Here is a 15,407-nt window from a genome sequence, read left to right as displayed (position 1 = left end):
ATCACCATGCCCAGTTATTTTTTAATCTTAATAAAATTGAAGGAATGATAATTCTTAATATATTTGTATATTTTAAAATAGTTTAGTCTCATTTTAGAGTGTTAACTACTCAAATTCTTTAAAGAATAGAGTGTCACATAAAAGTGACTAATGTATTTTTATGTAAAACTGGCTTTTAATTATATTCTTCTAAAGTGTTTTGCATTTGTAGGAAAAGAATGAAAAGATAAGGAGTCTAGAAACCAATATAAATACAGAACATGAGAAAATTTGTTTAGCTTTTGAAAAGGCAAAGAAAATTCATCTTGAACAACATAAAGAAATGGAAAAACAGATCGAAAGAGTAAGTAATGCATACTTAGTTCTGGGAAGAAACTTAAACAATACTACACCTGTATTACTTATTTTGTAGGTAAAGAAAAAACGACACAGCAAAGGTAGTGGCAAGAACTATAATGAGAATCGTATTTCTTCTGAATCAGTCTCTTACATCTGTGCATATGTTATGGTTTGTGTCTAGATGCCCCCCCCCAAAAGGCTCCTACAGTCATGGGTGCAGAGTTCTAGAGTTTGATATTGATTCATGGTCCAGTGCTAGGGTTATGGATGTGATTGCTCTACCTGCCCTGGAGCAGGTAGCCTGAATACAATGTGAGGGAGGGAAAGAGGCTTGCTGTTTTGGCTCCTCCTGTTTTGCTCTTGTTACTTTTTCTGTTTTCCACCACCTTGAACTATTGCTTTCTGCCATGTGCCACTCTGCCTTGGAGCCAGCCAAGAAACTGAAACCTCCGCAAACTGTGAGCTAAATAAACCTTTCCTTCCTTAATTCTGGGTGTCAGGTATTTTGTCTCAACAATGAAAGAAAAGTAACCAAGACAGTGTGTGTGTGTGTGTGTGTGTGTGTGTGTGTGTGTGTGTGTGTGTGTGTGTTTATTGCAGAAGACTGAACCCAAGGCCTTCTCCATGCTAAATAGGCACTGTGCCACTGAACTATACACACTCCAGATTTGCGAGTATTTTTTAAAATAATATGACTTCCACTTCAGTTTTACATTATCAAAGTAATAGTGATTCTGTGGACTCTACTTCTAGAGTCTAGATTGAAGATCAGCTGAGAGGAAACAATATAAAAGTGGAAACACTCTTAATATTGGGTTAAAAAGTAAAAAAGAAAATATGGGACCCGAAATACACAATCTAATAAAAAGTAGATAATTTGGATAGGCTTAGTTAGCAGAATAGAGGTGACAAGTGGAGTCATTTCAGTATAGAGCAACAGACATTCAGTCTGATCAAAAGAAAAATAATATCAAAAGGAAATGGAGAATCTCAAGAATGGTCAAAGAGCCACAAAAATAGTAATTATTTGGGTAACTATTATAATGAGTTTTCTCCTGTGAGGAATTTATTTATTTATTTATTGTCTTTTTGAGACAAGGTTTTGCCGTGCGGTTTGGGTTGGCCTTAAATTCACTTTGCAGCTCTGGCCTCGAATTCGCAGCAGTCCTTCTGCCTTGTCTCCCTAGTGCTGGGATTACAGCACCACCACACCTGGTTTTCCTGTAAGGATTTTAATAATATCTATGACAATAGAAAAAAATTACAACATTTTCTGGTATGGTATGTTGGTTTGTTACATCTGGAAACTACAATATGAAGAAAGAAGTTAAAGGGACTGATATTAAGTTCTGCATTTCACATTGAGTGGCAAAAATAAGTAGTCGATGAAAACTTAAATATGTAAGCATAATCCTTAGAGTGGCCACTAAAAAACTATTGAGATATAGTAAAAAAGCTAATAGATAAATTAAAATTTGAAAATATTCAGATAATTTAAAAGAAATCTGGAAAAGAGAAACAAGTGAAGAGACAGTGAAAACAGTATTAAAATAGTATGCTTAAATTCAGTATCAAAATTACTTTTGAAACAAATAGGACTGAGATTGTGAGATTATGAGATTGGATTTTTAACAAGACTGATATATATATGGTCTTCAAAAAATTCATTTTAAATATATAAATAGGCTAAATATAAAAGGATAGAAGAAGATGTACAAGGTAACTACTATCAAAAGAATGCTGGTATGGCTATGTTTTTTATTCAACAAAGTAGACTTCAGATAAAAAAAATTACTACAGATAAAATAGCATTATATAACAATAAAAGGCTCAATTCACCAAGATTACATAACAGTTCTAAAAGTATATGTATTTAACAACAGAATTTTAGAATATATGAAACAATTAAGAGGCCTATCTTAGTTACTTTTGTTTTGTTGCAGAGACAAAATACCTGACACCCAAAGTTAAAAGAAGAAAGGTTTATTTAGCTCATTTTGGAGGTTTCAGTCCATAAAAGGCTGGCTCCAAGGCAGGGTGGTGAAGCAGAGGGGCAAACAGTTCATGGCAGCAGAACACAGCAAAACCAACAAGAGTAAAAAGCGGGGAAGAAGTCTCTTTCCCTCCCTTACATTATATGTAAGCCATCCACCCATTATATGTAGAGCAAGTGTAGCACTTACACTCCCAATCCCAGCGCTAGAAAATGTACCAGTCACAAACTCTAGATTCAGCAGCCTCAGGAAAACCTGCCCCTAATGACTGCATGAGTCTTTGGGGTGACATCCGGACACAAACCATAACAAGGCCTGAAAGGAAAACCAAGTTAACCTAATATGGTTGCAGATGTTAGAACTACTGTTTTGTCTTATTGCTAGAAGAAATAGACAAAAAGAAACAATAGATACAGAAGACATCTAAATAATGCCATCAACTAACTTAATCTAATTGATGTCTATAGACTACTCCAAACAGCAACAAAGTAATAAACAATCTTCTCAAATGCATTTGAAATATTCACCAAGATAGACCATATGCTGGTCACAAAAATAAATCTTACTGCATGTAAAAGAACTGAAACCATGTTTAGAATGTTCTGCTTTTTTTTTTTTCCCGGAAACGGGAATCAAACTCACAACCTTGCACTTGCTAGGCAGGTGCTGTGCTGCTGAGCTAACTCCCCAGCCCCCATGTTTAGAATGTTCTCAGTCTATAATGGAATTAATCTACAGACCAGTAACAGAGTGATAAACCAGAAAATTTCCAAGTATTTAAAAACTAGACAGTACACCTCTAAATAATCCATTAGTCAAAGAGTAGGTCTCACAGAAAAATGATAGTATTTTGAAATGCATGAAAATGGAAATAGAATGCAGTAAATCCCTGACTTACGAATGAGTTCCATTCTAGGAGAATTGTTTGTAAGTTTGGATTTGTTTGTAAGCCAACAAAATAGTGACTCTTACACAGTATACCTGTGAGAGTTCATAACTTGAATGTTCCTAAATCAGGGGCTGACTACATACAAAATTTATGTGATGCAGCTAATGTAGTTCTTAGAGGGATATCTATAGCATCAAAGGCAAATATTACAAAAAAAAGAAAAATCATCTAAATGTCTAGTTTATGAAACTAGCAAAATCAATCAAGAAGAGAAAGATGGAAATAATAAGAAATGTAACTAAACACAAAACATCAGTAACATAACTGAAACTAAAATCTGGTTCTTTGAAAAAAATTCAGTAAAATGTGTAAATCTCTAGCCAGCCTGCCCCAGAAACAGTAATTACCTATACTTGGAATAAGAGAAATATATCATCTATACACCCTGCAGACAAAAAACAACAAACTAAAAACTTAACCTGAGTTAGTGGACCCTTGAGTTATGACCAGCCTGCCATATGGACAACTTGGGTTCTGACCAAAATTTTAGTTTTAACTTAAAACAGAAGTCTCACGTTATGACCCAAGTGGCAGCCACTTGTGCTTCCAGATGGTCTCAGATACAGATTTAACCCTTGAAGAGTTCTGGAAGGAACATTACAGTATCCTTTCCTATCTGGGGTTAATTGAGAAACACAGGGCCAATGTCTCTCTCATTTTTGGTGTTTTAGATTTTCTGAGACAGGGTCTCACTGGTTCAGGCTGGCCTTGAACTCACTTTGTAGCCCAGGCTAGTCTCAAACTCACAGCAGTGCTCCTGCATCAACCTACTAAGTGCTGGGATTGTAGTTGTGCACCACCATGCCCAAACATACAGTACATTTTAAAACACAGCGTTTCTCAGCCATAGCTCACAGCTAACTGACTGCATCAAAGTAGGTAAAAGGTCACATACACTAAAGTTCGGTGACCCACTTCTCTTATTGAGGATCCCTGCCTTTCTGTTGGGTGGCCCTTGGTATTATATTTTCTTCTGTATATTAAAAAATGTTTCAAAATTTTAAAAATTTGACATGAAAATTAATTCCTTTTGTTGTTGTTGTTTAGCTTGAAGCTCAACTGGAGAAAAAAGACCAACAATTTAAAGAGCAAGAAAAGACTATGTCCATGTTACAGCAAGATATAATGTGTAAACAGCATCATCTTGAGTCACTAGATAGACTTCTGACAGAAAGCAAAGTGGTAAATTCATCTTTATAAAACTGCTATTTAAAAGCTAATATTTTAAGTTTTAATAAAGTACCTTAAATCTAATTAAATCAGTTGTTTAGTAGCTTGTTTTTAGTGCAAAAATGTTTATTTACACCCATATTGTTTTTTTCTACCAATGTATACTCTTTCAGGAAATGGAAAAGGAAAATATGAGGAAAGATGAAGCTTTGAAAGCATTACAGAACCAAGTATCTGAGGAAACAATCAAGGCTAGTATACTAATACTTTTTGTCTTTCTTATTGGAGACATTACAGCTTTTAAACTTTTTCCATAAATGGTATACATAAAAGTCAATTAAGAGCTAACAACTTGACTCAGTGAACTTTATTTCTATTTTAATCTTAATTATTTGATAATAATGTCATTGGTAGGTTAGTCCCTTTTAAGAAAGGTTTTCTTAAGCTCAAAAAATGGTTTTTAAACTTTAGCCATTACTGCGACTTATTAGCATTACCAAAGAATTAAAGAGGAAAGGCAGGAAGATGCAACTGAAAGTCATCCAATTTTGCCTCTCTTTACCACTTTTTCTGTAAGATTAAACCCTTATTTTGCAGCTAGTATATGTTTTTGTGCCTAAAAATAAAATAAAATAAAATAAAATAAAAATAAGCTGTACTATGTACATGTAACCATTCCCAAGATGATTGTAAACTGCATGAATTATAAACATGTAATAATGAAATGGAAAAAAGTGATAAAATAAAACCTGGACTTTCCTACTCATGGTGGCACACACCTGTAATCCCAGCACTTGGGAGACTGAGGCAGGAGGATTGCTGTGCGTTTGAGGCCAGCCTGGGCTACATGGTGAGTTCAAAGCCAGTCTAAACTAATAAGACTGTCCTCCCAAGGCCCCCCCCCAAAATAACATGGACTTTGTTAGTGAATTGGGTTTCATTTCTGGCTTCACAGTGCTTACTACTTGGCTAAAATTTTGCAAGGTCATATAAGTTGTCTAAACTTTAATTTTATTCATTTGTAAAGTAGTGATAACAATATCTTAAATATTAGCTGAAACAAGATAAAGTGTTTAGCATATAATAAGTTACTCATCTTAGTGTAATAGCTAATTATTATACAGTAATCCCCCAACCTCTTATTCATGGTTTCACTTTCTATGGTTGGTTACATGTGGTCAACTGTGGTCTAAAAAAATTAAATAGAAAATCTGGGAGATAGGCAATGCATGAGTTTTAAATTGTGCATCGTTCTGAGTGGTGTGAAGAAATCTTGCATTTGTCCCCATATATTCCACCCAGGATGTGAATCATTCATTTGTTCAGAGTATCCATTTAATATATACTCTCTGCCCATTAGTCATTTAGTGGCCATCTAGGCTATCAGATTTATTGGCACAATATCACAGTGCTTATATTCAAGTAACCCCTACTTTACTTAATGGCCCAAAGTTTTATCAACAGAAGCTATGAAGCATTTTCTTTCAGGGAAAAGGTAAAAAGTTCCTTGACTTAATAAGGAATTGGCAGGGGTGGAACAAACTTATATGCTGATATCAGTGGTAAAAACAAACCTGTGCATTGCATTATAAGGAATGAAAATTTGTGCTAGTTTTACTATTGTAACTCAAACTTCAAAAGTCACATAGTATGTGGTAAGAGCATAGTTAAGATGGAATGGGAATTAAACTGATGCATATATGTACTGAAAAACCAGTTTGTATGTGGTTTAGTACTATGTGGTTCTTGAGTACTTCTTGTGGATAAGAAGGGACTGTTATATATTTGATATTTTCTCCTTTGCATTTGTGGAGTTAATAGGTCCAAATATGCTGCTACCTAATGCTACTATACACAGCTTGAATATAAAAGATCTTTTTTTTAAAAAAAAATGGTTGTTTACTTTTTGGCTAGTATTAGATTTTTTTTTACTTTTTACCTTGCAAATTCACTGAATTCTTTTGTCAGTACTATTATTTTTTTAATTAAGTTATTGGTATACTTTTGAAATGCATAATGATCACATTCATCGTAGGGAATTTGTACCTGTACATTTTTTTTTTGGTACTGGTAATCAAACTCAGGACCTTGTGTTTGCCAGGCAGGCGCTCTGCCATTGAGCTATATCACCGGCCCTGTACCTGTATATTATATGTCTTAGTTCCTCTTTTTTTTTTTTTTTACATTCTCCTTCCTTTTAACCCTTCTTCCCCTGCTTTTTTTTCCATTTCATCCTTTTTTTTCCTAATTGTTTTGTTTTCCCTTCCATCCCCCTGCCAGTTCTCCTTTCCCTTTGAACAATCACTTCCTGTTTCACAATGTCTATTATACATTTTAGTTCTTATTTACATTTTCAGTTTCCCACATCAGAGAGACCATATTTACACATAAATGTCCAATTTATTTCACTTAGGAGTATGGTCTCAAGGTCCATCCATTTAGCTATAAAGGTCTCAAATTTTTCTTTAGCTGAGTAGTACTCCACTGTATAAAAGAAAAAAACCATATCTCTTTTATCCATTTGTTGGTTGATGGACAATTGTAGCTTCCAATATTAACTATTGCAAACTGTGCTGCTATAAACATGGGTGTGCATGTATCACTGTAGTATGATGCTTTTCATTATTTTGGGAAGATGAAGTAAAAGATCTTTACATTGAAAACTACAGTACTCTGAAAAAGGAGATCAAAGAGGATTTCAGGAAATGGAAGGATATACTTGCTCATGGGTAGGAAGAACCAGCATAGTAAATAAAAATGGCTATACTCCCAGAATTAGTATGCAGATTTAATGCAGTCCCAATCAAAATACCATTAGCATACCTCACAGAACTAGAGAAAACATTCGTAAAATTCATTTGGAACCAGAAGAGACCTAGAATAGCAAAAACAATTCTGGGTGACAAAGGCAAGGCAAGGAGCACCACAATCCCTGACTTGAAATTATACTACAGAGCTTCTGTGATAAAATAGTATGATACTGGCCAAAAAAAAAAGAAAGAGAAAACAGACCTGAGGATCGGTGGAACAGATTAGAAGAGACAGAAACAACTTCAAAACGCTCAACTATCTTATCTTTGACAAAGGGCCAAACATGTTTACTGGAAAAAAGAAAGCCTCTTTAATAAATGATGCTGGAAAAACTGGCTTTTTACATGCTGATAACTGAAACTAGACCTATTTATATCACCGTGTACTGAACTAAAATCAAAATAGATCAAAGATCTAAATATTAAAACAGAAACACTAGTATTGAATTAAATCCATTTTGTGACTATGTATGCCCATGTAAACATAATGGTATATTTATCCTAACTGTTACTATAGTATTCACCTATGTCAATTTATTTCCTCATGTAAGAAGAACCTCAAAATTCATTAATCCTAAAAAAAAATCACTAGTATACAAAGGTTGTGGGCATGAAATAATCTTTTTTTTTTTGGTTTTTTTCCGGTACCGAGAATTGAACTCATGACCTTGTGCTTGCCAGGCAGGCGCTGTGCCACTGAGCTAAATCCCCAGCCCCTCATGAAATAATCTTTAGAATTCTGTTTTTCCTCTTTGTTTCCTTCATTTGCAATGAAGAAACTATTTTCTCAAAAGAATGTTTTCCATAATGGCATTTTATATCTTAAGTAGGACTGTGTATTTAATCTTTGAAGCAGTGATGTAACAGTGGGAGATGAGTCTGTAAAATGTCAAGTATATAATAAATTGAGTTTTTTCCCCTTTTTTCTTGCCTAGGTCAGACAATTAGATTCAGCATTAGAAATTTGTAAGGAAGAACTTGCCTTGCATTTGAATCAGTTGGAAGGTAATAAGGAAAAGTTTGAAAAACAATTAAAGAAAAAATCTGAAGAGGTAAATTAACATTTCCTTTATGTGTTGCACATTTTCCAAGTGATTTCTTTTTGAGAGATTATTTTCAAAATACTTCAAAAATTTATCTTTTGGTAAAACCAGGTATTATGGTGCACACCTATAATGTCCGCACTCACAAGGCTAGACAGGAGGAGTATTATAATTTGGAAGCCAACCTGAACTACATAGCAAGACCCTTTTGGTTTCCACAAACCAAAAGAATACAAATAAGAAATGGAACTTTCTTTTTGGGATAAGGTTGCAGATATAAATAAGGCTCTTTCGTTTTGATTTTTGAAACAAGGTTTCTCTATATAGTTCAGTCTGACCTTGAACTCACTGTGTTGCACAGGCTGGCCTTGAACCTTGTGATTCTTCTGCCTCAGCCTCCTGAATGCTGAGATTACAGGTCTGTGTCACCACTCCCAGCTAAAGGCCATTCTTCAGTCGTCTTATTATCTCTATATTCTCAGTATGTAGTACTTTACTTTCAATACAGCAGAGTCTTACTAAATGTTTAATAAAAGAGATAGTTTTAGTGAAAGAGATTATGTTAGTGAAAAATTATTTTATTTCTTTTGTTTGTTTGGTTGATTTTTTGGGTACCAGAAATCAAACTCAGGACCTCGTGCTTGCCAGGCAGGCAGTACGCCCCTGAGCTAAATCCCCTGCTCTATTTTATTTCTTTGTTAGAATTTATAATGTAAGTGTATTAACCCTACCTAAGTTTATATTTAGAAATAATCCTCAGTGAGGATAATAAAGATTAACTTCAGTGTATCAGAAAAATCCAGGCAGAAAAACAGAAATACTTACATATATTTCCCATGGAAGGAATTGCATACAGAAGAGTAGATACACAAATAGTAGGTGAGTAGAGAAACCAAACAGTACACTAAGGCAAGTCGGAGACTCTCATAAGCAGGGGACTGCTGTCATCCTTAGAGCTGGAAGAATATGAGGGAGAGATGGTAGGACTGTATCCAGAAGCAAGCTGCTTCACTGGAGCCAAAGAAAAAGGGTCTGTATAGTAAGAACTGGAGCCATGGAGGAGGAGGACTGAAGCCACTAGCCACTCCCATAGCCAAACCTATGGATAATCTAGAGGGCAAGGGTTACTAAGAAATACTGTTTCCTACAACATGCAGGACAGAGCAAGGAAAAGGCAGAAATACATCTAAGTGCAAATACCAGCTGACCAGCACTCCAGACTTAATAAGGACATCATGTAATGATATAACCTTGAAGTTTAAAAAAAAATTGTAATTTCTTACAGAGAAAACATTTTAATGCTGGTTAATATAATTAACATTGTAACAGTGGATTTGTGGGTTTTACATCATATATAGTTAAGTTTTAGAATTTCAGATTTATATGGTCATCTTTTCTATTCCACCCTTGAAGTTTGTTTTTAAACTGTGACAAAACTTCACATTTATTAAAGGTTGAGGGTATAAAAGACTCTGTAGAAGGAGTTTGGGCAAAGTAAAAGTAGGAAGAAGAGAGGGAAAAGATTTTATGAGACTGATCGGCTACCTGCTGTGCTAACGGGGCACCTGAGGGAAAAAATTTTAAAAATACACCCTTACAGCACAGGGTGGGCCACTATGAAGAGACACAATAGCCTCATGAAGGTTTATTATTTTCCACTTTAATATATTGAAATTAGTAAAACTGTATATTTTGACTTTTTGAAATTTTAATGTCATTTTTACTATGATCTTTGAAATAATACAGAAACATATTTTGGCTCGTATTCTACTGGTTTCACTCCAATCCAGCATAAATACACTTGGCAGAGATGGAATCTGGAGGTAGGCAGCATTTGCAGTAAGAGTTTGTTTGCATCCTTAGAAATGACTATAGAGCAGATAACAAATGTTTACATACAGAATAAACTCCCAGAAGAGCTGAGAATATAAACCTAGGTTCAACCTGGGTTAGAAATCAAGTAGTAGTCACATACATATGACTAGAGCAGGAAGTTAGTAAATGAGAAAGCCTGCTTCTTGCTGCTGAATTATTTGCTCAAATATACATGTAGTTAAAAAGTTAGCTGTCGCTTTTTCTTGTGTCTTAGAAAGAATATGGAAGCTGGGTATGGTGCCACATATCTGTAATCCCAGCTACTTTGGAAACTGAGACAATAGGATTTCAAATTGGAGGCCAAGCCTTGGCAATTTGGAGAGACCCTGTCTCAAAAAAAAAAAAAAAAAGCTGAGGATATATAGCTCAGTGGCAGAGCAAGCACAAAACCCTAGGTTCAATTCCCAGTACTGCAAAGAAAAAGGAAAAGAGGAGGAAACATGGAGAAGAATCTAAGTACTATTCATGTTTGGCTTGTCTTTGAGCAAAGTGTAGATCAGGTCATGTAAGTGCATACCTCTACCCCAGCTTCTACTTTCTTTTTAAGCAACAATGCTAAGAATAGGTTAGATATACATTAACACTAAATAGTGTTCAGTGTAAAGTAGATTTTATAATCTAAATGTAGTTTCTTATTGACTTTACTAAGAAAATGATCCTCTGGAAAAAATGTACTGACTAAATATTGTAATACTTTATTAGAGGATACAATATAAAAACAATTCATCCTAAATTTACTTTTTTTTTTTTTACAGTTCTGGGGATTGAACCTAGGGCCTTGTTCAAGGCTAGACAAGTGCTATACCACTTAGCTATATCTCCATCCCTAATACTTTCAAAGTAAAGCTAACTAGAAGTGCAAAGACAGTGCAATGAAATGCCAGTGTAAATTTAATAAATATAAATTTCATATATAATAGGAATCAATATTCATGATACAACTAACATTAGATGTTTTGATATATGTAATTGAAATTTTGCAAGTAGATAGATTACTGAATAAAATTTTGTTGTCATGTGGTATGACGTGATGTTTTGGTTAGGTCTTACTGTTTTTTTTTTCTTTTGTCATATTTAAGTATTTTGTCCATTTTCTTTCTAAATAGGGAAATGTGAGACAAGATATTCCAGTAAAGAAAAATTAGTACTTAAATCTTTCTGGCCGGAAAGTCAGCTCTACATAAAATAAAGCAGTACAGAAGTATAGTCTATAATTTTGTCAGGATCTAACAGAAAACAATACAGGTTATACTAATATATTTTTACACTAAATTATTTTAATGTAAAACAAATTAGCGTAAAAAGAAATCTAACAGAATTAGAGGGCTGTGGGTATAGCTTAGCAGCATGGTGCCTGCCTGGCAAGCTTGAGGCACTGAGCTTGATTCCTGGTACCAGAAAAAAAAGAATTAGAAATTGGCTAGTTGCCTGTGACGTGAAGATTATTCCAAGTTTACAACATCATATAATGAAGAAGTCTGAAATGTTTTGTTTCTTTGAGACAGGGTCTCACTTTGTAGTACAGACTGGCCTTGAACTCACTATGTAGCCCAGGCTGGCCTCAAACTCACGATAGCCCTCCTGCCTCAGCCCCAAGTGCTAAGATAATAGGCATCCTCTATCACACCCAGCTAGAAGTCTGAAGTCTTACAGAATCTCTCATCATGAGCAGACTGTTGGCCCCCAAACCAGGCAAGGTAGCTCGTACCTGTAATCTCAGCTCTGTGGGAAGCTGAGGCAGGAAGATTGCAAGTTTAAACCCATTCTGGGCACCTTAGTAATTTAATAAGGTTCTGTCTCAAAAAATAAAAAGGGCTGAAGATGTAGATTAGTGTGATTCTCTTCTGTTGTTATTTTTGTTTTTTGGTTTGGTTTGTTTTTGTTTTTGTTTTTGTTTTTGTTTTTTTGGTGACAGAGTCTCGCTTTGTAGTTCAGGCTCACCCTGAGCTCTCTAGTCCAGGCTGGTCTCAAACTCACAGTGATTCTCCTGCTTCAGCCTCTGAAGTGCTGGCATTACAGGATTCTCTTCTGTTTTGTACAAGGAGTTTAAAATTCCTTGCTTGTGGAATAATATATATTGGAAAGAATATTTGCTGTAAAGGAATAGCTTTGTTTCCATTTATTAAAAAAGATTTATCCACAACTTACTCTCTAATACTTCAGTTATTTTTTTATGTGTATCCTTACATTAATGAAATGTGATTTTTTTTTAAGCTTTATATTACAAAATTTTATGTTGGCAAATGTTCTCAACCATGGTTTTAAGTAGATGCATCATATTTAATCAGAGGGATATATTATCATTTATTAAAACTTCCCTTTTGAGCCAGGTGTGGTGGCGTATGCCTGTAATCCCAGCACTTGGGAGGCTGAGGCAGGAGGAGCATTGCTAGTTTGAGATTAGCCTGGGCTACAAAGTGAGCTCAAACCCAGCCTGAACTGCATAGCAAGACCTTGCCTCAAAAAGACCAAAAAATAAAAATTAAAAAAAGCATTCCTAAGTAATTTTAGAGATGTCTTTTAAAGCAATTTTGGAGACCAGCATACTGAAGTCCAAAATATTTGGAATAATAAGTGAAATTTCCTAGTTCATATTGTCATTCCTTTATGTGATTTTTGGAGCATGAACATTCTGGATGGCTTTACCAGGACATTATCTTATAAACAGTGATAACAGCAACAACAATATTAATATTTGTATAGTAGTTTCATAGTGGTAGTTTATTATCAGTAAAGGGGAAAGATACATCAGATAAAGTGTATAGAAATCTATGGCTACCTGTGACTTCCCTCTTTCTGAGAGAGGTCACATAGAATATGTTCCTTTCCATACAAGTGGAATGTGATAAAAGCTGGGCATGGTGCTGCACACCTATAATCCCAGCACTTGGGAGGCTGAGGCAGGAGGATTGCCACAAGTTTGAGGCCAGCCTGGGCTGCATGAGTTCAAGGCCAGTATGATCTACATAGTGAAACCCTGTCTCAAAAAGAAAAAGAACAGCGCCTGCCTGCCAAGCATAAGGTCATGAGTTCAGTTCCTGGTACCAAAAAAAACCAAAAGAAAAGCAAGAAATGGAATGTGATAAGATATATGTAGTATTTCTTCTTAGGGAAGCCTATTTTTTGTTGTTACTGTTACTATTGTTGTAGTTTTGTTTTGCTTTTTTGAGACAGAGCCTTACTATGTAGCCGAGGCTGACCTCCAACTCACAGTGATCCTCTTGCCTCAGCTTCACTCCCAAGTGCTGGAATTACAGGCATGTGCCACCACACTCAGCCGGAAGCCTGTTTGTGACTCCAAAGTTCAGAGTTTTATTAGGAGCTGGTCACATAGGAATAATGGCCAACTTATAAGTATCCAAATTACATAGTCCCAGAAAAACAACATGTTGCAAACATCCAAAACAATCTCATCATATCCCCAGACACCCCTGAAGAGCCAACCCTATAAGCCGTACCTTATAATAATAAACCTGTGCATCAGAAAAAGGAACACTGCTGTTCACATGACTGACTGTGTCCTTACCTGTAGCCTATAACTACAATTGTATAAAATGGCAAGTGGGGATAATTGAATTGGAAGACAGTTTTGACATTACAGTGCTTTTTAAATTTTGAAACATTTCATTCATACATACATACATAATATATATATATATTTTTAGGTATATTGTTTGCAGAAAGAGCTGAAGATAAAGAGTCACAGTCTTCAGGAGACCTCTGAGCAAAATGTTATTCTACAGCATACTCTTCAGCAGCAGCAGCAGATGTTACAACAGGAAACAATTAGAAATGGAGAGCTAGAAGATATTCAGACTAAACTTGAAAAACAGGTATATATTGACCATAAACATTTTTTTTTGTATAAAATAGAAATTTTTAGAATCACTAACATATTTGTATAAATTATTGCTTAAGCTCAAAGATTTCACATTATGAGGAATATTCCATATTAATGCTATAAAAATAAAGTTCTATTCCAGTGTAATCTGACCTGAATCTGTAATACTGCAGTCATTTGTCATTCTATACAATGGGGTAATAGTTTAGTGTTGTTTTCTCAATCTTTTTTTCCTTGAACCGAAGTATAACACCTATCTGAATCATTACCCTTCTAATGTCTACCTTTTGGATCAGTACATGATGTCCTATTTCCTAAACAAATAGCAAAGCAATGCATTAAAAGAAAAATCCCAAGGGAAAATTCTGCTTAGTTTTGAAAATAAATTATGAGACTGGAGATGTAGAGCTCAGAGGCAGAGCACTTGTCTAGCATATATGTAGCCCTGGATTCAATTCTCAGTCCTACAAAACCAAAATAATAATAATGACAAAAAATAAATAAAATTACTTATTACTTCAGTGAAAGTCTTACAGAATTTTATCTTACAATCGTATAGTTTGTTTCTTGTGTTCATTACCAAATTTGTCTGAATTCTTTTGTTTTCTTTTTTCAAAAGAAATAAAATTTACAGAAGTGTATGAAGTGTTAAATTTGTACATTTTTCACTGTAATTTTATACAGCTTACCTCTTGTCAAGTGGAAATGGTCTTTCATTATTGTGAATTCATCCTTAGCCTCTGTTGTGCTTGGAATGTTCCCACCAAAACTCATGTTCAAATTTAATCCTTATGGTCAAGTATTAAGTGGAACTAGGTGGGACTTTTAAAGGTGATGGAGTCATAAGAATGCTGCCCTCGTGGATGGTTTATCTTGAGAGTGGATCTCTTATGAAAGCTAGTTTTGCCCTGTCTCTTTTATGGGGTTCTCTTGCCATGTGATGTCCTCAGCTACCTTGAGACTCTTCAGATTCCCCACCAGGAAGAAGGACTTCAGATACATCATCGTGACTTTGGATTTCCCAACATCCAGAACACCTAGTAGAGTAAACCTTTATTCTTTATAAATTATACAATGTGTGATAGTCAGTTATAGCAACGGAAAACTTCAAAGGTAGCCTGTCGGTATAAGAATCTCCTCATTACATTCAAACATATGAAGCAATAAGCAACTATTCTGCATCTTTTTTAGATCTTCTTGTGATTTTCCATTCTTTTTGTTAATGTCTAGACTAGCTTGTCATGCCTGCTGTACAACTTCACTCTGAAGTATTTCTCCATCTCAGTATTTCACTCCCACTAAGTTCATTATCATTTGCTCTCATTTTTACAGATTATGATTCTTAGTTCTACTAAAGTAGTTTTCATTTCCATAGTGATTTTATAA

The 15,407-nt window shown here is 34.9% G+C and overlaps 1 protein-coding gene across 1 annotated transcript in view; it reads left to right on the top strand.

Moving 5' to 3' along the window:
* Positions 1–15,407, top strand: part of Ccdc18 (coiled-coil domain containing 18) — a 65,580-nt gene that overhangs the window by 26,429 nt on the left and 23,744 nt on the right. The window contains exons 11-14 of the mRNA XM_013514360.1: positions 413–508; positions 4,330–4,464; positions 8,198–8,314; positions 13,924–14,013. Coding sequence (XP_013369814.1) covers positions 413–508; positions 4,330–4,464; positions 8,198–8,314; positions 13,924–14,013 — 438 coding nt within the window. The remainder of the gene's footprint in view (positions 1–412; positions 509–4,329; positions 4,465–8,197; positions 8,315–13,923; positions 14,014–15,407) is intronic.

Source organism: Chinchilla lanigera, unplaced genomic scaffold (assembly GCF_000276665.1).
Source record: "Chinchilla lanigera isolate Chin_1 unplaced genomic scaffold, ChiLan1.0 scaffold00022, whole genome shotgun sequence".
NCBI classification, from domain to species: Eukaryota; Metazoa; Chordata; class Mammalia; order Rodentia; family Chinchillidae; genus Chinchilla; species Chinchilla lanigera.
The sequence above is the reverse complement of the archived record's forward strand: the minus strand, read 5'-3'. Positions and strand labels throughout refer to the sequence as shown.